General features: G+C 42.6%; 1 protein-coding gene across 5 annotated transcripts in view; it reads left to right on the top strand.

Moving 5' to 3' along the window:
* Positions 1-22,572, top strand: part of dennd2b (DENN domain containing 2B) — a 49,672-nt gene extending 27,100 nt beyond the window's left edge. For 3 of the 5 annotated variants that reach the window (XM_071515771.1, XM_071515770.1, XM_071515773.1), the window contains 16 exons: positions 2,104-2,228; positions 2,629-2,844; positions 3,281-3,377; positions 3,551-3,595; positions 4,134-4,318; positions 4,879-4,988; positions 5,431-5,500; positions 7,719-7,796; positions 9,363-9,503; positions 9,722-9,870; positions 17,341-17,518; positions 19,031-19,072; positions 19,217-19,328; positions 21,054-21,293; positions 21,587-21,673; positions 21,773-22,572. In XM_071515771.1, the coding sequence (XP_071371872.1) occupies positions 2,104-2,228; positions 2,629-2,844; positions 3,281-3,377; positions 3,551-3,595; positions 4,134-4,318; positions 4,879-4,988; positions 5,431-5,500; positions 7,719-7,796; positions 9,363-9,503; positions 9,722-9,870; positions 17,341-17,518; positions 19,031-19,072; positions 19,217-19,328; positions 21,054-21,293; positions 21,587-21,673; positions 21,773-21,807 (1,910 nt within the window). In that variant the 3' untranslated portion in view covers positions 21,808-22,572. Of the gene's footprint in view, positions 1-198; positions 213-2,103; positions 2,229-2,628; positions 2,845-3,280; positions 3,378-3,550; positions 3,596-4,133; positions 4,319-4,878; positions 4,989-5,430; positions 5,501-7,718; positions 7,797-9,362; positions 9,504-9,721; positions 9,871-17,340; positions 17,519-19,030; positions 19,073-19,216; positions 19,329-21,053; positions 21,294-21,586; positions 21,674-21,772 lie in introns of all 5 variants that reach the window. The other 2 variants (XM_071515772.1, XM_071515774.1) reach the window with 2 other exon arrangements.
* Positions 22,573-23,526: the final 954 nt, after the last annotated feature.

The raw sequence follows: 23,526 nt of genomic DNA, 5'->3' as shown, positions 1-23,526 counted from the left end.
TTGGTCATATGTTGTCTGTTGTTACACGTGTGAATAGAGTACTACTAAATGTAATAATTGATGCAAAGTTTGGTCAACTTAAAAACTTACACTGTTACAGACACGGTTGGACCTATGTTTTTGTTATTCTTGCTCAGGAATTTGGACTCCAAAAATACTGTGCATTCCCTCGCATAATTTCCCCAATGTGGGCATCAGCAGACTGTCCTCGGGTGGATGCACTCTATGGTTTGTGGTGCCGCCAAATGTTTACACAAAACTGTAGCCCTATTTTTCATCCAATGCACATTCATGTTTACCACATGAATGGGTGGGCAGTGTCACTGTAGCTTGTCCAAGGAGAGGGACGTTCTGTTCATTTTATATGGTAAGCTGATACTGACATTGTTGGTATAGTTTGTTCTGTGTCTCGCCCTGCCCAGAGAGTCTATTGCGTAAACAGAAAACTACAATAACAGTGTGCAGTCGAGGTGTGTCCACTCCCTTTATATTTCTGTGTGTGTGTGTGCGTGTGTGTGGGAGTGGGAGCGTGTGAGAGAGACTTGGATGTTTGTAATCAGAGGAGTTGATTAGTACCCTCCAGTACATCAGCAGCCATAGAGACATATCATTTTCCCAGCAGGCTTTCATTACAGCACTGCTTCAGTTTAATGGAGTTGTGGCACAATGAGGGGTCAGACTAAGCCCTCTTATTCTGCTGCTCAGCTTTAATGATGCACAGAAAATCACACAGTAATCTCATTTACTGTATGACACAACAGAATGCTCTAAGATCCCTGGTAATATAACTTGTATGTGTGTATGTGTGTGTTTGCCTCAAACAGGTTGAAAAATTACCCTAACATATCTCATTGAACGAAGTACTAGCTCTAGGTTAATGTTAGGTAAGTATTTTTTAACACAGATCCTCATTGTTGGAGACCCTGAGTTCATTGGGTTTTCCCCTAAAATGTTCAGGAGGATAGAACGCAACTACCAAATAGATTTTGGTCTCTTTGCTTTCTGCTGACAGATAATACTGCTTTTCTTGCTTTTAAAAGTTCCCCTCATGCATTTCGACGCCATCTGGCTCTGCTTTTATTCTTCAGTGTGGTTCCTTCACTTTCTCACAACCTTTTTCAGACCCTGCCAAAAAGCTATTCTCAGAGCACATGTCTGAATGGACATGGACTGTGGTGTTACACAAGTTTTCTTTTTATTGAAGTTGGCCCTCTGCCAAGTGACATCAGTGAGAGCTGTGCAGTGGTCTGTAACGTTCCTGTTCTTTTCTTCTCTGCTGTTAGTTATTGATTGAAGTACATCGAAAGAGTACGCAATAGGAAAGTCCACACTTAGGGTAACGTGTTGAGACTTCACTGTTGCGTTTCTTGTGTTCATTTCCTTGAAATGAGGTGAGAATGAGACCTTAGTGTGATAGCTGTGAACACTGGTTCTCAACCTTTTTGACTCATGGCTTATTCGCAACCCCACAACATTGGTAAACACACATCATCATTTTTACTTTCAGGCTATTTTACTAATTGTTGGAGAGAGCCCAGAGACTGCAAATATTCATTATTTCACAAGAAAGAAAATATTTATCACAAAGATTATAATCATCATCATATATTTGTATATTCAAAACATAATCTTAAACTCACTGCCAAAATGATCTTACAGTTCTCAAGTTGAGAACTATCTAAGAGGATGAGCCTCTTCATCCGTCCACTCTGTCTCCTCTGAGCAGACAGCTCGCATGCTTGGACAGTGACTCACCAGCAGTGCAGGGTCCAGGAGTCTCAGCTGGGCCCAGTGGGGCCAACGGGGCCCAGGGCCCAGGGCCCAGGGCCCAGGGCCAACAGTAACTGTTTTGAAAGGAGGCAGTTCACTTCAGCCAGCTGCGAGTGACCTTTGACCTACCTTGCATGACTCATCTCTTTTCAGACTAACCGTAAGAAGGCCCTCTCATGCCCCTGACACCCTTTGCTGCCCCCTATTTGCCCTCTTTGACCCCCCAGCCTCCTCTGTCTTCTATCAAAGACAGCCAATGTCCATGGATATTTGGTAGCTTTACAGCTGGTATTATGCTAGAGCTAAATTGAATGCTTGTATGCATCCCCACAGAGAAGGAGAACCCATATGAGGATGTTGACCTGAAGCGGAGGAGTTTGGTTCGGAAGTCTTGTCTGTTACCAGAGAGCAGCAGATCCTGGAGCACCATGGACAGGAAACTGAACTCTCCACCTCAGGTAAACCTGCTGGGATTGAAAAAACAGCGCTGATATGTTTTCCTATGGTAATGTTAACCCCCTGCATGGGTTGCATCTCTGAATCCTGGACAAGACCCTCTAAAGAATCTTGTCTCACAGCGAGATTTCTCATTTGTGGCACTACAGGAAACTGTTTGATATGTTTAGACCTGGTGACGTTCCACAGAAGGGTCAGTCTGCAAATTTGGCTCTCTCACTTCAGTGCAGAGGTACTTTGTCTTGCTAAAGAAAGAGGAATCAGCTCTGCTTTGTTTAAAATAGAACCTTTTGTGTGTGCAGTAGAAAAATATCTTTGATAAAGGATTGGGAAGAATATTTTTAAAAAACATGAAAAACTTAAAAACCTCAAAACTTTCCATCTTCTCTTCCCTCTGACTAGTTGCCTTCCAAACCCAGTAGCCAGTCCTTGCGCCTCACTGGTCCCAGTGACAGGAAGAGCCACCGGGCATTACAGCTGTCCAAACGCCACAGCCACGATGACATGCTGCTTCTGCCCCAGCTGGGTGGATCTCCCTCACCTTGTGGCCTGCTGGATGACAGCCTTTGTAGCACCAGTGACACCCTGGCCTCACATAGGCACTGGAGGATCCCCAAGGTACACACTGCGAGGTCCTACACAAAACAGCTAGGTACACTAAGTCCTTGCAGAACTGTGTCTGTGTTCTTTGTCCTTCCCACTTCCCAAACAAGCTCATGTTTCTGCGGGGACACAGTCAGAGTGTGAGAAAGTGAGCAGCTCTGCATGGCGCATAAGTCCTTAGTTTGGGAGAGAGGTTTTTGGAACAGAGTGCACCAGCGCATGTAATTGCTGCTTAAGCCTCTGCTCTCACGGTACTTGTCCTCAAGCACTTCTCTGGAAGGGTGCCCTTCAGTTTTACACATTTTGCAACCCTTACAGCAGATGCATTTTGCACTGTTACTTTTGGAAAGATACACCTTCTAAAACTCTTACTGACCTTTTCATTCCTTAAGATCAAATAGTACTCTCCTTGAGGTCGCCCAAGCACAGAATTTTCTCTTTCTGTTTACAGCTGGTCCAGAGAATCAACTCCATTTACTGCACTAAACGTGGGAAGAAGAGGCTGAAGAAGCTGTCCATGTCCAATATTGAGACTGCATCCCTGAGAGGTAAGGACTCTCTTTCTTCCCCTCATCCACTGGCTGGATTAGTGAGTAAATATTTGTGTCTCAGCCACCCACATAGAGCTCCAGCTACGTCCCTCTCCTGACATAAACACGTCTGCAGAATTGCCCTTTGACCCAATAGAAAACCTTTTCTCCTGTCTCATGTCTACCTCCAGATGACAACAGCGAGAGTGAGAGCGACTCCGATGACAGGTTCAAAGGTGAGAGACCGCAGCATGCATTTCAGCTCCATTTCCTGGGATGAGGTGCTAGACTTGTGCTACAGCTCTCTCTGTTAGCTCTTGTAAAGTCGGTGGGCTATTTTTCTCAGTATTCATGCAACAACTCCTCCATGTCCATTTTAGTTTTGACAAGTGACCCGTTGTGACCAACCAGACCGCAGAATTGTAACCAAAAGGACTGCCATATGGATGGATTACCAGTAGACTATACAAACATCTATCACTCGTCTAGATCTCATGAGAAGAATGTACGCTGATGAGATTTACTACTAAAAGCTGATGCTTTTTCTCTGTTAAAAAAGCTAGCTACTAGCTATCACTGGAGTCAGTAATTATAAAGTGTGTATTAACTGTGTATCAACAAGACATATAACAAGTTTCCATTCCCTGACTGTCTTGTCGAAGATTGATACCCTGTGAGTCTTAGATGTGCATACTGGACTGTAAAGTTGTGTGTTAGTGTGAATTTTGATTAGACAGTGTATTGTATGTATCAATGCTTGCTTCCTCTTCTCAGCCCACACCCAGAGGTTGTTGAAACTGCAGTCCATCCTTCGACGGGCCCCTAGCTACCGAACACTGGAGCTGCAGCTCATTGAGTGGCAGGAGAGAGAGCTCTTTGAGTATTTTGTGGTGATCTCCCTGAAAAAGAAACCCAGCAAAAACTCCTACTCCCCGGAAGTCACCTATCAATTCCCCAAGGTAAAGGCAAAACTACCTTAACTGGATTCTGTTGGGCCTCTCTGATTATCTTTAAACCTGGCATTAACAAGCATCCTCAGTGATTGAATAGTTTTCAGATAAAATGCATAAAATCCAGGTGTAAATGCTTCCAAGATGCATTAAAAATCCAATCACCCAAACCTCCTCCTATTAAGATTTATAATATAAAGCCCAGAGAGTCTTGGGAGCCTGTTGACAGTAAGTATAACTATAGGGATCTGTTTCTGTGGCAGGCAAGTGTTAAGTTATTCAAAGATATATTTTAAAGTTATTTAAGATTTTGTTCGGCAGTAGTGTCCCTGGGGAAAGTCTCTGGGGAAAGCCTGACTCAATGGTGTTGGGTTAGAGGGTGGTTGAATGGGAGTTGATGAAGATTGGAGGTGGGGTTGGGGTGTAACCTTGTATGGGAGAAATGTTGGTCTGGTCATTCATTGGTCATGTTGGAGAGGTCCACGGGGATCTGTAAAAGGAGGACAGAGTTATTTGAATGAGAATGAGCTGATTAAAATACTGCCCTCTCCTCTCCTCTCCTCTCACAGCTAGAGCGGCCCACCAAGCAGATGAGGGAGGCAGAGCAGAGGCTCAAAGCCATACCTCAGTTCTGTTACCCAGATGCAAAGGACTGGAGCCCTGTGTCTGAGTACGCCAGGTATGGCTGAACATCTTCCGCAGCCTATGTGTCAAATTCATTATTACTAACTGCTCTGCTTATTTTGTTGTTATAACATATCCAGCACTGCTAAATGTGTACATAAAGGCTCATAAGGAATATCAATTTACTGTCATGGATAAAGGAAATATCTAGTGTTGACACAATATTGTGAAATTTCACGGTGTTGATGCTATTATCTTGGAAAATGATGGTGGCATGTGAGATAAGTCTTTATGTGTGTACTACAGCTACTACACCATCACAAAAACATGTGACTGAATCAGATCCAACACAAACCTGCCTTTGATCACTGTTTGGCAGGCTTTATTATAACCTACAGTATATGCTGGTTTGACAGTAATGGGGGCTCCATGCTGTGCTGTCTCTCTCTCTCACTCTTTCTTTGTCTCTTTTTTCTTACGTTTGTTCTTTGCTGCAGTGAGACCTTCTCCTTCATGTTGACTGGAGAGGATGGCAGCAGGAGGTTTGGGTACTGCAGGCGCCTGCTGGTAAGCCGCCGTTCAGCTCACCGTTCAGTGCTCCCTGTTCACACCCTGCTGAGCTCTGTTTGTTGTGACAGAGCTTTTTATTTGAACAAGTGATACGGTTTTCCCTTGGGGCCGTTGACGTGTTGCGTCACTAACCACAGTGGCAGCAGGGGAGAAAGGGAAAGCTAGGGAAACTCAAAAAGCAAAAATACTGCGCTCAGAGTTGAATTAGGTGCGTAACATCGTATGTAGCATGAAAATCTTGAAAAACGGAAAGGCTTTGCACGCTAAAGATGACTGACACCCAATTGACAAATATTTAATTCATGGTTCCCACACTCCTGGAAAAGCTGGAAAAGTAATGGAATTTTTTTTTTTTAATAGCATTTTCCAGGCCTGGAGAAGTTATGAAAAATTATATAAAGCAGAAAAGTTTTGGAAAAGTCATAATGATTTTTTTTCTTGAATAGTGTCAAATGTCACAACAAGCTGTGGCTGGCTCTAGACCTGCCTGTTAGAGGAAAATATTGTTGGTTGCTGACTGTTTTTTGTTGACAGTTAAATAATATTATCGTTGTTGATTGAAGTGAAGTGAAATTGAGTGTTGAGTGTTGAAGTGAAAAACAAACTAATACTTAACGTTAGTGCAGTTGATGGTTACTTTTTAATTCTGTCTCATTAAAATTTGGTCATGGAAATTTGACAAGGGGTCATGGAGAAGTCATGGGAAAGTTTTGGAATTGCATCAGTGAAAAGGTGTGCGAACCCTGTTTTCATCAGTGTTTCAGTATTCTGCAGTCAGGTGCAAAATAATTAGGTAACTTGGCTAGGAAATACATATGACTAGGAACAGATGAATAAATAGCATCAGGAATAACAAACATCCAAACCCCATCTTTATCCAAAAAAGGGATTTCAATTACTGTCAATCACAAATATATCACATAAAGTTGACAGAAACCGACCGAAACATAGTATATTCTATGAACACCCGAAAGAGTATTAGATTAGAAAGAGTATAAAGAAAAAAAGAAAAAAACAATGTGAACTGAAATGTAGTGGAGTTGTTTTGCGGCTAACTACCAATGAGATGAAACCCAGTTAAAATGGACTCATTCAGTTTAATGAGAGTTTCTCAGGAGAGGAGAGACGGAGAGAAACCATGAAAAATCTTTACTTTGTCATTGTGGAGCATTTCCTACATAATGAGGCCTGAGAACACTTTGAAGTTTTTTTTGTTGAGCCTCACATTTAGCTTGCGGGCGCAAAGCATGGCTGTGTGGGATTCTGTGTATGTGGTGGTGATTTTGTTTGCCGTTTGGTATGCCTAAGTATGTTTACACTACTACAGTGTGTATGTTCTCAGAGGTTTAGTGTGTGTGTGTCTTTACCGCTGCATTTGCGTGTGCTGTGTGTGTAATAGTCAGGAATCTTTGACGTTCTTGACCAGGCAAGAATGTTTCAAGCTTGTGCTCTCGGTTTTTCTTGAGTACATCTTGATAGAAGCAGCTCTTGATTAGCCTGTTTTTTGATGAAGGTAGAGAAAGAGGTGAGCGTCTCTCCTCCAGTAACTTAGTTTCTTCCCTGCTGTCTGTCCAGCGGCTGGCAAAAAACAAGCATTCCTGAGGCCTTGAATCAAGCTCCACATAGTTGATTTAATCATCCATTTGGAAAAGCGGAGGAGAAACTAGAGGAGAAAATTGCATACCTAATATGGACAAGTGGATTGGCGGTTCTGGAGTGCTTGTGTTCATTTGTGTGTGTGTGTGTGTGTGTGTGTGTGTGTGTGCACTCAGGGTGGCTTGAAGGATACAATGGTCTATGAGAGTACTGAGGAAGGCAGATAGGATCAGCAGAGCAGATAGTGCACCTGTGTTTAGGAAGCTGGTATCCACATGAAAGACTTTCACTTCAGATGACTGAGGGAGACAGAGGAGAGGAGATGATTTAAAGACCCCCAGCTTCACTATTTATCTGATTTATCTATATGTTATCATGGTTTGACCCTACATGTTTTTTTTTTGTTTTCAAATAAATCAAATTCCACAGCTTGGGTCAAATATAAGAATTTATTATATTATTTGAGCATGCTCACAGGAACACAGTCAGTGTTTGTGGCCAGTTGGCACAGAACCTATGTACTGGATTGTTGTCTTGATACACAGCCACTGTCTCATTGTCAGACCTGATGAGTCTGTCATCACAGGCCCTAATGAGTCTCTACTGCTTCCTCCTCCAGCCGAGTGGGAAAGGACCTCGCCTTCCAGAGGTGTACTGTGTCATCAGCCGGCTAGGCTGTTTCGACTTGTTCTCCACGGTGAGCTCAGCCTTGTCCTTTTGCCATGCGTGCACACCACACACACACACACACACACACACACACACACACACACACACACACACACGCACACACACCTACACAAACACTTTAGTATAGCTGTGGTTAATGTGTCTCGCAGCTGAAGCCAATGACTTTCAGTAGACATTCTGCTGAACGCCTGCTCACTAGTTAACCTTATTTCAATCTTTTTTTTTTTTACTGTCTGATTTCCCAGAGTAATTGTTTTCTTCGCTTTTGTCTCAATGGTGCTAACACAAAGCAGAACAGTCATTGTGTTTGACTTCCTCCAGCCTTATCTAATTACTTATTAATCTATTTTGACTACAGAAGGATTATTCAAAGTGAGTAAGTGCAGACTGTTGAAACAAAGAGTCTGCTGTATGAAATGAAAACAAAATTAATTAATGGTTTATTTCAAGGACAGTGTGCAATAAAACATACATTTCAGATGTTGAAATATCATGTTTATGTTAGATATAGTTAAAGAAAGTTTTCACCTGTCCCGCCTAACTAAACATTGAGGGTCTAAGTTCTATTATTTGATATTTGTTTTGATAATGTGTGCATTGTGAAGCCCTTTGAGACTGTAATTGTGATTAAGGGCTGTAAAAATAAACCTGACTTGACAAAAACACTAAACATCTAATACAGTATTTTGTAGTAGAGAATTACAGTAGAGTAGCTGCACCATGTGGATGTAGTAATTATATAGTTATAGGTGCTTTTACATTTGATATTTCATTTGTGAACAAAGGATTTACAACTGCAGGAGTTCTGTATCATGTGATAATTGAGGACGCTGAGGGCTGAATAGACTTTGTTCAGATACATGGGTGTATCCTTCAAATGGCTCCATTTTGATGATTGTAGAGCAATGTACCTGAAAGGAAAATGTTCTTTAAGGAGTCAGAAGTACTTTCACAGTAAATGGGAGTGTTTGATTTCAGAGGGAAGTCTGTGTGTTTTGTATGTGTGTGTGTGTGAGGGAGTGAGAGAGAGAGAGAGTGAGAGAGAGTGAGAGAGAGAGAGAGAGAGAGAGAGAGATGGAGAGAAAGAGAGAGAGATGGAGAGAAAGAGAGAGATGATATCATATGACCTTGAAAATGAGCGATTCTCCAATCAACTTTCCAGACAGGAGGCAGTTTGGACCAAAACAGGCAGACAGGCATATTGGGTGGAATTTTCCACACAGACAGACATGGAAAGAAATTCATTTGCTATTTTTCAAAATGAAAAAAGAGTTCCAGACAATTGGCAGTGCTCAACGCATAACAACACACTACATTTCCATTCACTATTGACATACAGATTTCAGCTGCTTAGTCATGGTCAGGAGCCTTAATGACCGTGCATTTTCCCCTTGCAGGACAATTCACTTGACATACATAAACCCCTAGACACAATTCATATTATTAGATTTCCAGTGAGAGTCACGCTCAGTTTAGGTTCTGTTGAGGAAACTGGTGTATGTTTCACTCAGGCTCTCTGTGTATTTTGAGTCTAAGTCTTAACTCTTTGTTCCCTCTCCTCCCATGTTCCCAGATCCTGGATGAGGTGGAGAGGCGGAGAGGCATCTCAGCAGCGCTGGTCTACCCCTTCATGAGGAGTCTCATGGAGTCACCCTTCCCTGCACCAGGGAAGACGATCAAAGTGAAGACCTTCCTGCCTGGAGCAGGAAATGAGGTCAGAACAACATTTGATGGCTTTTCCGTTTCATTATGCCCATTAGATGGATTTAGTAGCTCTCATTTGGGGGGACTTATATTAAAATTTCCATTTAGTGTGAAGATTCCTAATTGAATAGCTTCACAGTGAATTGTTGCTTATAAAATTCTCACTTAGCTAACTAGATCTATAAACTGCGTTGGCTTAAATTCCCGTTGTTGTTGTCGTTTGTCCAGGTCATCGAGCTGAGGCGGCCCACTGACTCCAGACTGGAGCATGTGGACTTTGACAGTCTGTTCAGCTGCCTGAGTGTGCGGCAAGTGATACGTGTGTTTGCCTCCCTGCTGCTGGAGCGCAGGGTCATCTTTGTGGCTGATAAACTCAGGTGAGGCTCTTACACTCCCATTCCACGGGATCATTAGTCATTCGCTCTGTGCTGGAATACCAAGAGGGAGAAGGAAATGAGCAGTTTTTGCTAACTACTTTTCTTTGTAACAAGTGCAATAAATCCCTGTAGCAACCTGAGTAGCCATATTATGTTGGCCTTCTATTTTGTTGGGCCTATTTTGTTTGATTGGACAAAGTATAAGAGCATGGAATAGATAATTTTATATATATTTTTTTTTACTGTATCGCTGCTGTCTTGGCCAGGGCTCCCTCGAAAAAGAGATCTTGTAATCTCAATGGGACTCACCTGGTTAAATAAAGGTTAAATAAATAAACTTAAATTAGATAAAGGAGTGATATGCAAAGTAAAGGTATTACTTTTGAAAAGAGCAATGAGTAATATGTAATTAATTACTTCCAGCACATTACTCATGACTGGAAATGACTCACCTTATCTACCTTCATATGATAGGGAGCCAGATACAGGATATCAGAGTTGTGTTTCAGCAGGTGTTCAGTATCAACATAATGTTTGCATTTTGTATGTCTAGATTAGTTTCTGGCTAATAATGAGAATCAAGGTGCATGTTGGCAATAATATCCCTCTTCAGTTACTATGTAAGTCTACACAGAGAATTCACTTAATGTAACCCTGCTGCAATAACATCTACCTTAAATGACACTCATAAAATTTCCCTAAATATGTACATGAATGGTCATAGCTTTTTTTGTTCCCTTTAAAAGTTTTTTTTTATCGAAGAACTAAAACTAAAACTAGGCTCCAGGATTCTGAGCAAATGGCTGCAAATCTCATATTAGTCATATTATTGTCTGGTGGTTCTGCTCCAGTGGCCACAATATTTTTCGATTTCTGTTTCACCTGTCCTGGCATGCTGTTGTAACTTTCCAAGCCTCCCGGTTATTTGAAACTGAGAAAAATCTCTTCCATAAACTTTTCACAGACTACTAGCTTGATGGAATATTTACGATTTCAGTGAACACAGTGCTTCTGCCACCCAGCCTGTCCATTTTGGCTCATCCTAATTGAAGATGGCAGATTTAATTTGTGACTTCTTGCTAGTCAAAAGACACACACACGCACACACACACACACACACACACACACACACATATACTGTACACATGACCCATCCACATCCACATCTATGCACAGCTAATGGTAGCCTTATACTGTGGTTTTGTCAATTGGGGCTTAACAGATTTAGCATGTGTGGAGCGGTTATGTTAACTGGGATTACACCCGCACCCATGGAGCTGCTGTCTCAGGTATCAGCCAGTGTCAGGCAGCAGGCCAGCCAGTCAGCCAGCCAGTCAGTCAGTCAGTCAGTCAGTCAGTCAGCCAGCTAGCCAGCCAGTCAGCCAGTGAGGCATCAGGCCAGTCTGCCAGTTAGCCAGTCAGTCAGTCAGTCAGGCATCAGGCCAGTCTGCCAGTTAGCCAGTCAGCCAGTCAGTCAGTCAGTCAGCCAGCCAGCCAGCCAGCCAGCCAGTCAGTCAGGCATCAGGCCAGTCTGCCAGTTAGCCAGTCAGGCAGTCAGTCAGTCAGTCAGTCAGTCAGTCAGTCAGCCAGCCAGCCAGCCAGCCAGTCAGCCAGTCAGGCATCAGGCCAGTCTGCCAGTTAGCCAGTCAGCCAGTCAGTCAGTCAGTCAGTCAGTCAGCCAGCCAGCCAGCCAGCCAGTCAGTCAGGCATCAGGCCAGTCTGCCAGTTAGCCAGTCAGTCAGTCAGTCAGTCAGCCAGTCAGGCATCAGGCCAGTCAGTCAGTCAGTCAGCCAGTCAGTCAGTCAGCCTGTCAGCCAGGCCAGTCCTGATAGGAGAACTAAAGTGGATCATTCTGCTGAGAGTCTTGCTACAGAAAACCTAAGAGAGAGAGGTACGTTCAGATCAGCGGAGGCGAGGGTGGAGAGGGAGGATTCAGCGGAGAAGTAATCTCTCCATGTATCAGAGCACAGTTTAAACAAACATCAGTGGGGGCAGTGACTGCGAGGGGAAGGAATGCACTTCCTGTGTGCGCGACTCTGCCCTCTGTGATCTGTGGCTTGACTGTCACCATTTGACTTATGGCACCACGTTCACTCCCTACGTGTAACTGCACTCTCTCTGTCCCTCGAGAGAATCCGTCTAAGCTGCTCCTCACCGGCGGTGATAACTTCTGGGCCTCGTTGGCATGGTAACCCAGAGATTGCTGATCAGTCTCCAGTTTTAAAGAGGTGCTGAGGAGAGATACTCATTGTTTTTGATGAGAATCACAGTGAGAATTGAGATTTGCAGAAGTTTTTGTCTGTGTCAATACAGAACTCTCTCCAACCTGCCCTTCTCAATGTCATAACTTCATTAAGACCCTAATTCTGTTATTTCTTTAAAAACCTATCCTTCCATCATAAAACCTCTTTTGCACCAATCATTATTAAATTCTTAGATTTTGTGTAGAACGACCTTGTGCTTCAGACTTACAAAGCAATGTTCTCATTGTTATTATCCTTGTTCAGTATGATCTGCTTAAACCGTGTGTTTTTCTGTGTGTGTTTAAATGAACTCACTCTCTAAAGCTCCCCCACCCAGAACCACAATGGATGTGTATGTGCACACACACACATAAGCATGCATGCATGCAGAGCTCCTGTGTTTTGGTTTCTATTGAAAACAGTGACAGGGCCTCTCTGAAGCATTAATTACTTCTTTGATAAAAGGGCTGGTCCCTCTGGAGCCCCAGTACATAATCCATTCCCAAAATACCTTGCCAGCAGAACATGATGTATGCCTCTGTCCCGTGAAATGTATATCCAATACAAGCCATGTTAGGGAACGGGTCTCTGTGGGTTCTTCTATTGTAGTGCACAGTGTAAACTCTGTGTTAACCTTTCTTTGGCATGTTAGTGGGATTTGAAGTTGTTTTTCATCTTAACTCCCGTGATATTATACTGAAACCTTTGCAAAATGGTTTATCAGGTTGTTGCTTATCTTCTACATCAAATGCTGCATAGACAGTTTCTGTATTTAAGCAATGATTCACCCTCCAGTGTCTGTAATAGCAACTTTGATGCCAAATTAGATGAATTCATCATCAATCACTGTCATTGTGCAATTGCTTAACTCAATTTACCTGCAGCCTCTGAACTAGTTTTTTCAGCACTGTAGTCTTATGTAAACAAACTGTCAGTCCTCAGGCTAGGGTTGATGAAGGGTTACCAAATTGTATGAGCATGTCCATGTGCATCTCATAACCTGGCAGCAAAATACTCCTAATAGTGTTTTTGCATACTCTTGAATCTAAATGACTTTCCCTGATGTGGCTCCAATGTCGATGTCAATGTCGAATCCCACCTGATTTTTCCACATTTTTTTTCAGTGTGAAAATGTGAAATAATACGTGATTATACAAATGCCGTGTTGAGTGAATGTTCCCAATGTATGTTATTTGACGTAGGGACAAAAGAAGAAGAGTAAGGAGTATGATGAAAACCAAGAGAAATGTATGTTTGAGAGGGAGAGAGCGAGAAGGACAGAGAAAAGGGAGGGACTGTGGAGGGAAACTAAACAATGGCCTGTGAAAGTCTTTCTCATGGCCATGGTGAATTAATCAAGCTCACTTTTCTGTGGCGCAGAAGGCTGCTTGGGTTTCTGCTTAGGCACTATCTGGTTTCCCCTCACGCAGTTCACTCATTCACTTTGGTCCCAATCTGTGCCAGCAGCAAATTCAAAACTGGTTATTAAACTGAGTGATAATAAGTACAATATGAAGCATTCTGTGTACTGTAATGTGTGGCACCCTCTTTTGCTTCTTAACAAACACCCCCATTTTGAATGCTAGGTGGAGGCAGGTAGACCAGCAGCCCCTTTCTGCAGCTGCAGTAGTATGATCTATGATGATTGTAACCCTCAGACAGGTGTAAATTAGCTACTGCTGTTTGTGTGGCCCAATCAAGAAGTAAGGTGTTCAATTGATTTAGCTCCTCATTATTTTTCACATTCAACACATTCTGCAGCACACTGTGCAGTGCTGGCACAATGCCAAAACATCCTATAACAACTTAGCTGGTTTCCTGTGTGATATATGATATTCAGAGGTAGAGTGAAACCTACACGCTGTAAACATGTGAAACATTTCTGTTTTTAAAAGGAGAGAAGAACTTGGCCATTACCAGAGCCTGACCAGCTGATTTTTACATTACTGTCATTGAGAATGTTTATACTCACGTGCACACGCACACACATGCATGTACATGTGTGCACACGCATACACATACTTGCATGCACAAACACACACATACAGATATACACACACACACACACACACACTCATATACACGTGTGCACACTCCATCTACGCTCTAGAAAGGCTTGATTTAATTCAGACATTATTGTGGTTTTAATAAGAGCATGTATAGGGTTTCCCATAGGGAAGCCATTTCTCACTGTTAAACAGCTTCTGCTGGAGCTCTCTGTGGAGTCAGAGAGCCGAGGCCAAGCTGGTGACTGGAGATCCTTATAGACAGGAAGTGAGGGAAAACCATTTGGGGACTAAGGGAGCACAGAACACTCTGCTAGCGGATAAAAATACGCAGTGTGTAGCTTATCATAGAAATCCTGTAGGTCTATATGTACTCTGCTGTCTCTTTATATGATTGCTAGGTGCTATTTTGAGCTTGGGAAGAGCTTTAACGTTGAACCATGGTTTTGTGAAGCTTTGCGGCAGCGCTGGTATCTGACAGCTGTGGTTCAGTTTGCTCTGACAGCTCCCAGCCTCATCTTGTCTGTCCTCTGCCTATTGAATCAGACTGGGCCATGACAGGACTGGTAGACACAGTGCAGTACTTTAGTGGAGCTGTGAAGCATGTGGTGATACAGGCTGTTGTCTCCCTTCCTCCTCTTGGACAATGAGATTTTCCCTCCTCCTCTGGGCTTCACAGACTAAAGCCTCTGGATCCCATGTTTCCTGGAGCATCTGCCAGTTCAGCCTCACACACACTAAACCAGGCCAGGCCAACCTAGGAGAGCTAATATGTGAGGATTAGCTCCCCAACCTCGACAACCTCAACTCTGCAGACCTCCTCCTTTTTTTTAACATTTAGTGAGCTTGGAATTATAAAGTTCTATCTGACTTTTTTGGGGTTTTGTTTTTTAATCAAAATTGAGTTCAGATATTCTTAATCTTTGAATGTTACTTTATGATTGTGTGGTGTTAGTTTTTAAAAGAAATTTTTGGGGTTAAATACCTACAAAGATAGAAAGTTCTATCTCAGACACTGGATTGCATCTTGGAACTAAAGGTTCTATCTCCCATCCAATCACAAATGTTAATGTGGTCAGTGAGGCCCAATCGAAATCTACCTTTCAGCCACATCTAATGTAGGCTGAAAAGGCAGTATAAAGCACTCTAACCACAAAATATTCCTTATTTCCCCGGAAGATCGTGATTCCAATTACCGCAACCTTTATGCTTGCAGACTTGGTCTAAGTTAAGATCTTTCATATGGGATGGCTTATTGTTTATTATTTATTAAGGATTCCCACCGGTTAGCCGACACGGAGGCAAGAAGGCAGTCTTCATGGTGTGACTTTTATTATAACCCGCGGTCTGACGGTCTGAAGTTTAGGTCCACATCTGAAGGTCTTTTCCTCTCTTTTTCCGGGGTTTTCCAGGGTTGAGTGGCAACTCCTGGTAGTGCATGGTGTTTTCATTGCAAGTTCATCTTTTCCCAGGAGTGTGTGGTTGGGGAATGAGTGTAATTGATCCTCTTGGTGTCAGTGGTGTGCAGTGCTGTGTGCAGCCTGTGGCGAAGGATCTGTGCCCCATCACTCCCTGTTGAAACACGTCAAACCCAGGAGACAGGATCTGTTAGGAATTATCAAGCTCTCCTCAGGCAAATGGAAAGCAGTCAGGCCGAAGCAGACTTGCAAGAGCTTCATGTTATGAGTGAATAGGAATAGACCTGAAAAGAGTGAAGGCTGAGATTATTATAGCCTGTGGGTTTTCACTAGTCAAACTTTTTTTTACCCTGTCAAGAAAACACAGTTAATCTTTGCAATTTGACTTACGGGAAGTTACGTGCAAATGCTAATGGCATGTAGCCTAGATGATGGGGTGGAAAAAATTAGAGAGGGTTTGTCATTTATCTCAACACGTTATTGATAATGGCTCCTAGATCTCTCACTCTTCTCTCCGTACTCTGCTCAGTGCTCTACTTAATGAAGTGTCTCAGGGCTGAAGCTGTAACTCGGGGTGAGCAAGGTCATGTACAAGGGAGTAACGTCTGTTTACTTGGACGTGCTGTCTGCTGTTGATGAGAGCAACCACGCAAAACATTCCTTATTAAAAGTGTATATAATCTCGAGTGGGGTGCGTTTGCATACCGCGTTTGATCCCTAGCCTTGGTCTTGATCCATACTGATTTAGTGCACCACTATCTGTGTGTGTGTCTGATTGGACCCATAGTTTATTTTTGCTCTCTCTGTGTACATGGACTGAACAGTATGTAGAGGACAGAGGCGAGGAGGGTCAGCCACTGTCAACAAGCGAGGGACCGTGAGAAAGACGGGCTGCTATTTGTGATCTTGATGTTGTACCACAGCTGTTGATGTTAAACGGAATTGGTACTTTTTTGTGTTGCATCAACAAGGTTTGAGCTTCACTATAGCAACATGTCAGAGTCACACCACTAGAGTAGACAGCATAGGGTTACGTTGTGTTGTCGCAGCAGCGGCTCCAGCTGCAGTCACCCTATTGCACACATTCTTTAGAGTCAACCTTCAGCTGTATGGTTTGTAGTGAAGGGTGTTACACTAAGTGGGAGAGGTGGAAGTGCAAGAGATTAAGGATTTGAATCGCTGCCACGGGTGAACTTGTCCGCCTGCTCCTTAACAGAAACCTTTAAGGCGGGGAGCGGAGTGTTGCAAGTGATTTCTGTTCCCTTCCTGTTCTTTATTGTATTTGTCAAAGTGAAAGAACAGTCTGTTGCGGTTAGATCCGGCTGTCTCTCAGATGAGCTGCAGGAAGAACAAAGTGTCAAAGCCTGGGTACATAGCTGTGCTGTTTCACCTCATGTATATACAAAAGTAATTGTTTCAAGGCCAAAGAGGATCATGTTATTTTGCCTGGGGAAACTGAAGGTGCCCAGCAATGGCAGCACACTCTGTCTGTGCTCATTTGATCACATGTAGCCCAGTTAATGATTTGATGATGATAATTTGAGCATTTGAAGTAGCAGTGTTTTTAGTTTACATCAGTTCATGGTTGCTGTAGGCTGTAGTTTTAGGAGGATGTTGATTCACCACACAACCCCACCACTCCCCTTCCAGTCTGGAAAAACATATTTTTTCATTATCTAGTGAAACATCTGCACTGTTTTTCCGTGATTCAGTTCAGTTTTATCTGGTGTGGCCTCTGCAGGGCCGGGCTGTGTGAGCGTGAAGGTGATTGACGGTGTTTGTCCTTCTGTCCCCCATCACCAGCACCCTGTCCAGCTGCATCCATGCGGTGGTGGCGCTGCTCTACCCCTTCTCCTGGCAGCACACCTTCATCCCCGTGCTCCCGGGGTCCATGGTGGACATTGTCTGCTGTCCCACACCCTTCCTGGTGGGGCTGCTGTCCAGCTCAATGCCCAAGCTCAAAGAGTTGCCAGTAGAAGAGGTGAGTACACTTTCTCGGGCTTATTGCTGTCTCTGGGTATTTTCTCTACATCTACCTCTCACCATGTCTTAATTGGCTGGGTGAAATCCTTTTCTGGCCCTCTAATCTTACAGTTCTCCTCTTACAGACTCCTACACTCTCAGTCTGAATGTCCCTGAGTGTTCAATGTTTTCATTGTTACTCAGTAGTGAAATGCAAAATTACCTCCGTCACTCATTTTAACTACTCTCCTTATTCTCATCTTTCTCTTTCTATTTCTGAGTATAGCATAGCAAATGTTGATCTCTTGGCTGATAAACTACAGTAAGACCGATCCAGAGGAATCCCTTTATAAGGGGGACAGCTATTGCTGAATCTATCTGACCTCCTCTGCTTCTAGTCCTCTTTAGAGAGCCAGCCATGTGACTATCAGCTGTAGGAAGGGATTGAAACCGAGGGCGCATGTTTAGACTGCCACAAGCTGTTATTTTGACTGTTGAACCATCAGGAACTCAAATTGATTAGACCCAACCTTACAATTTTAAAAATGTTGTTCAGTTGAATCTTAAATTTTAGCTCTAGACATCAGACATGATTCTTTGCCAGTCATTGATTTCACAATAACAATGAGAAAAAGTTTTTTTTTTTGTTTGACTGGGTGGCTATAAGACTTAAATTAAGCAGTGTAGCGTGACATTTATCCACTGTTTTCGTGTTCATCAACCCTCTACATTAAAAAAGTAAAAAAAAAGCCAAGCCATGACTTTTTCAATGTTGTGAACTTCAGTTGAACTTCTGTAGTTCAGTCCAGCAGTGCAAGTCTGTGTAGTGCTGCTGACCCTGGAGAAACCCCTCTATATATACTGTACATATGTGCTCAGACACACATACACACACACACACAGATGCACAGAAAGTGGCCTCAAGTGCCTCTGGCCTGGGCAGCTGGGGCAGAGCCAGTGCCATGGCAGCACCAGCCACAGCTCTTTGGCTCTGCCCTCACTCACAGGATTTTGGCTCAGGCTGAACAGTTTTGGCCGGAGAAGCCGGCAGCCTATTGAAGCCTTGGATATTCATGCAGTTATTAAGTGAGTAGCACCTGATTTGCCCACGGGAATCATTAAAGTTTTATCTCTTTTTATCGTATCTTAGCATTGGCTACATCTACCACTCAGACCCAGAAGTGATATGTGTGAAAAGACCATCTCACTCTGTCTGTCATGGTTAACATTGCTCTGTTAATGGGCTGTCAACAACATCTGTTTTCTGTTTACATCCCCCTTCATGTTGTTGATTGACTCACTTAACATTCCTAAACAATCTTTTATAATATTGTTTTTTAAGATCTGAGTTTCTTGTGCTGTATTTATCTGGAGGAGATGGTTCTTCATTTGACAAAGTGTTTTGCAGAGAGCAATTGCACATTTCCATTGCAGGTGGAATGTATAGTTCTACATATAAAAGAGATTTAAGAAGAGCTGGTGGTTTGCATTAGATCTGAATTATGATACACTCTTCTCTCCCTTTTCTCAGGCTTTAATGGTTGACCTGGGAACGGATCGCTTCATCCGCCAGGTTTGTCTGTTATTTTATGAAACAAGAAAAAGAGCACAAATCTGTTGTGGAGCATGTAGTTCTCTGTTGCAAAATTGAGCTTTTGAATTAATTCTCCAAACGTTGTTTATCACTGCTGAAGGCAATGTTTTTGATTGTTTATAGATGGACGATGAGGCCTCGTTGCTGCCGCGGAAACTTCAGTCAGCTCTTGAGCAAGCGCTGGAGCAGAGGAATGACATCATCAATCAGGACTCTGACAGCGAGTCAGATGAAGGTGAATAAGGGACAGATCATCCCTCCCTACTAAACCAGATGTTATCTCTGTTAATTAGAACAACAGTTTCAGCCCCCCCTGTTTTAATGGAGCATGTACAGTTCTCATGACGTAGTCTTCTGTGGAGGCTGATGACAGTGAGTCACGCTCACCTAAGGAGTGAGAGTTACAGGTTTTCACAGTGTAGTGTTTTTTATAATGACGCAAGACACGTGTCTGTGCTGGAAGGTGGTAAAGGATAATTGCTTTTCATGTGATATTCAGATGGTTCCTTGTTCCAAGAGTAGTGGCAGCATGATTTTAGTTTTTTGCTCATTACATTTTCCATCCCTCTAATGTTAATTCTGACCATTTTTACATGCATGCTTGACGATTTAAGATATTTTTTAAATCAGTTGCGCCATACATCTCGGGCTCATTCTCTCCCACTCAATTCCAAACAGCATAGAAAACAACTCCTGAAACTTCTAATTCGGTAAGGTAATCAATCACATGTGAATGAGAAGCTGACAATCACCTTTTGCAAAGTTGCATCAGAACCCTAATAAGCTCTGTAAAGTTACATTTTGAAAAAAGTTCCATTTATAGTTTCATATTAATGTGCATAGTCTGGAAAACCGCAAAAGACGGGACAGGAGGGGGCGTCTTACTTCCACTTTCTGCTTGTAAACAACAAGAGCCGAGATTCTCCTTCTGGGTCTCCAAAATAAATCTTTCAACCAATAGCTATCGTTCTCTGTGGTTACGTTAAGGCCCGCCAACCCATTCCAGCCAACGTGCAAACCAAAGCAAGATGCTTCCGCCAGCTCTAGTCTGTAAAATGAAAGGGAAATTAAAGCTTCATTTTACACAATTATAATAACATTTAGTTTCAAAATATTTACTTTGAAAAGCAACTAAGACAAAATAAAAATAGCAAATATCTCATAACCTGATAAAAGCACTAGAAAATGATCTACAAAGTGATGTAAAACAACAAGGGAATGCGGGAAATGAGCAAAAACTCCAATCACGCTGGAATTGTCCTTAAATGATCCTTGGCACGGCCCAGCTGCTGCCAATTCTGTGTGGAATTCTACTGTTTCTGTAATATTCACCGAGTGTCTTGGCATGTCGTTCTAGACAGATGTATTTTTCACAGAGGCTCTTCAGCTTCAGCTCACACTCTTCCATAGTTTCTTTATCAGGGACTGCAGGGTCAGTAACATTCCCAGGTGTGAGACGTTTCTCCACATCTGCATTGAATGTGAAAGTCTGTGCTCTTGCCTCAGTAAGCTCTCTGATTGATTCAGATGACACGGTGCTAGGCTAATCGCCATACAAACATCAACTAATCTAAAAGGAATGGGAGTCGTAAAGAAGCGACCACGATATTTAATTTTTTTCTTAATTTTGTTGTTGATGTAAGTTTAGTCAAGCTGAGTTGACCAAGAATTATGAGACGCGTCCCTAAGTCACCACACAGTTAACATTAGCAGTGGGTAAATTTTATTGTTTGTGTGGCGGAGAGCAGAGAGCCAAACCATGCATTCCAGTTTAACCTGGTTCTTTGACTGCTTTCAGACTGCTTTCAAGAACCATCTGACTATCATTTGGGAAAAACAAACTGTTCTTTGTTGATGTTGTTCAGTGTGAGATGTCCACTTTGTTGTTAGAATGTCAGTAAAAATGTAAGTAATCCTTTGAATAAAATTGTGAATAATCCCTTCTCCTCTGCGTCCTCAGAGTACAACTCACTGAACAGCCTGGTGTCAGAAGCCTTCATCCGCTTCTTCCTGGAGACCATCGGCCATTACTCGCTGTTCCTCACTCAGAACGAGCGTGGGGAACGTATTTTCCAGCGGGAGGCCTTCCGCAAGTCTGTGGCCTCTAAGAGCATCCGCCGCTTCTTGGGCGTCTTCATGGAGTCTCAGATGTTTGCGGGCTTCATTCAAGACCGGGAGCTGAGGAAGTGCCGGGCTAAAGGTAGACCGTCAGTTGTTTCTGTTTATACTATTTTTTGCTTAAAAAACTTAAGTTGATTTGCATGAAAAGACAGAAGTAGATTTTCTCAGTGCAGTTCCACCCCATGCCTTTAGCTCTCACTGTGCAGCAGAATCTTCACTGGTACTGACCTCTAGTGGGTGAAAGTTATATGGTGGCGTTCATTGTGTTTTCCCACCACATCACTGTGCTGCTCCTTGACAGACTAGAGTAACTGTAACTTCTTGGAACACCATGATGTATTTTTTTAATCACTTGTGCTGTGCTTTTGGCAGGACTCTTTGAGCAGAGGGTGGATCAGTATCTGGAGGAGCTGCCAGACACGGAGCAGAGTGGAGTCAACAAGTTCCTTAAAGGCCTTGGTGAGTTCTTCTTCTTTTTTGCCCCCCTGTATAATATCCTGATTTAAACCTCCCTACATTAATATTTTGACTTAATGGATTTTTGGATTCTCTTTTCAGGAAGTAAAATGAAGTTTCTCCACAAAAAGAGCTGAGGGAAATTTGCTACTGTACTTAATCCTAAACCAGCATGTCACGTCTTGTTTGACAACGTACTGCAAACCGAAGACCTGATGTCCCAAGTCTCTGCATCATGATGATTCTCACTCTTTTGTCCGTCTATTTTTTTGTTGTTTTGTTGTTGTTTAAACATGTACATATTTCAGTGTAAGCTGGCTGTGATACTCTCCAATGTAGATGTATTGTTAAGTGTATAGTACCATATGAGGCTAACGATAGTAGGACGGTACAGAGTGAGTGAGCCATAGAGTAACCACTGATGTCCAGGTATGCTTGAATTCAGAATGAGTGAGTGAATGTGACTTGACATGGACATAGATGTACAGTTCATATGTTTGATTTTTGCATTAGTTCACATCAGTGTTGTCCTCTGTTTTAAGGAGTGTAAAACCTATTCGTCTGACTGGCAGGAATTGTACATGCGTCAAGAGAATGAAGAAAATGATTGTAAATGTTAAAACCTACAGTCTTTTGCAAATCTTTTGTAAAAAAAACAAAAAAAACCCAGCAGCAATTAAAGATGCTTCCAATGCCTAAATGTACAGTATTGAGTTTACTAATGATACACAATTCAGGAATGTTAAATATGTATGATGTTTAAAAGTCTATCCATGACTTCAACTTGTCCGACTTCCTGACTGTGCCTCCTATTAAGGGATTTGCTCTTGGCTATCAAATTCTGTTTGGCCATCAGCTTCTTCTGCTTCCCTTGACCCAGCACTTAATGGTAATCCTGTCAAAGTGGGTGAAGAGAGGCTCGATCATGCTGAGCCAAAATAAAGTGAAAGGGTAATTATTTCCCTTGCACTGAGAGACTCTGAAAAGAAACAGATCTGTATTAGTGTGTAAATAATGACTCTTGCTGTCATACCAACCCGTAACACACATTTCCAATAACAAAAATACATATGTATGCTACAGCCTTTATTAATTTGACCTTGGCATGGTGTTTTGTTCTCACCCCCCCAAAAAAAACACATTCCTAAACCCAAAGTAACAAGGAATCTGACTTATCTCTTTTGGACGCTGTGAAATATTTCATTCACGTTTGATGCATGCTTTGCCAAATGATATAAAATCAGCCCTTTTCACATGTGACATCTCTATGACAGCTTCCCCCAAAGCTATGCGTTATGAGGAGCTGGTGGGATCCCAAAAGGCACAGTTAGTCTAGCACCAGCTACCACATGCTGCTGGTAACCTAATTATGTCCTTGCACATCACTCTGGTGGCTGTCACTGCCGTGCTGTTATTAGCTCTCCTAACTGGGAGGCTTACTGTTGACTCCAGTCGTCATGCTACTTTTATTTCTTGTGCTTGACTCCTTTATAGCACTTACATAAGTAACTATAGGCTGTGTTTAGGAAAAAATAAGCTGCATAGCATACCCCAAATAAAATCACTGTAATATATCCCTATAACATTCCTATAGGGACGTTTTGTCTGTCTGTGGTAATTGTGAGTTTATAGAGACTTTATCGTTATATGTATCTTCTATGGTGTTACTATAATGTTAAAGTTTTCCTGTGATGTTTGTATAGTAGGCTACCCTTTCTATTTAGTATAGGATAACGGCATCTGCCTTTCGTAATGCTTGAGTCGTAAAGATGGCATGTCAGATTTGATTGGCGTGCTTACAGGCAGCCGTGATCTGCCCAGCCTCTACTGTGAAAGCCCACACTCCTCGTGAACTT

This window comes from Centroberyx affinis, unplaced genomic scaffold (genome assembly GCF_046629955.1).
Source record: "Centroberyx affinis isolate AG114_WGS23_722 - 3 ecotype Tasmania unplaced genomic scaffold, CSIRO-AGI_Caff_v1 ptg000369l_1, whole genome shotgun sequence".
In the NCBI taxonomy this organism is placed as follows: Eukaryota; Metazoa; Chordata; class Actinopteri; order Beryciformes; family Berycidae; genus Centroberyx; species Centroberyx affinis.
Note: the sequence above shows the minus strand (reverse complement) of the source record. Positions and strands in the feature narration are given on the sequence as shown.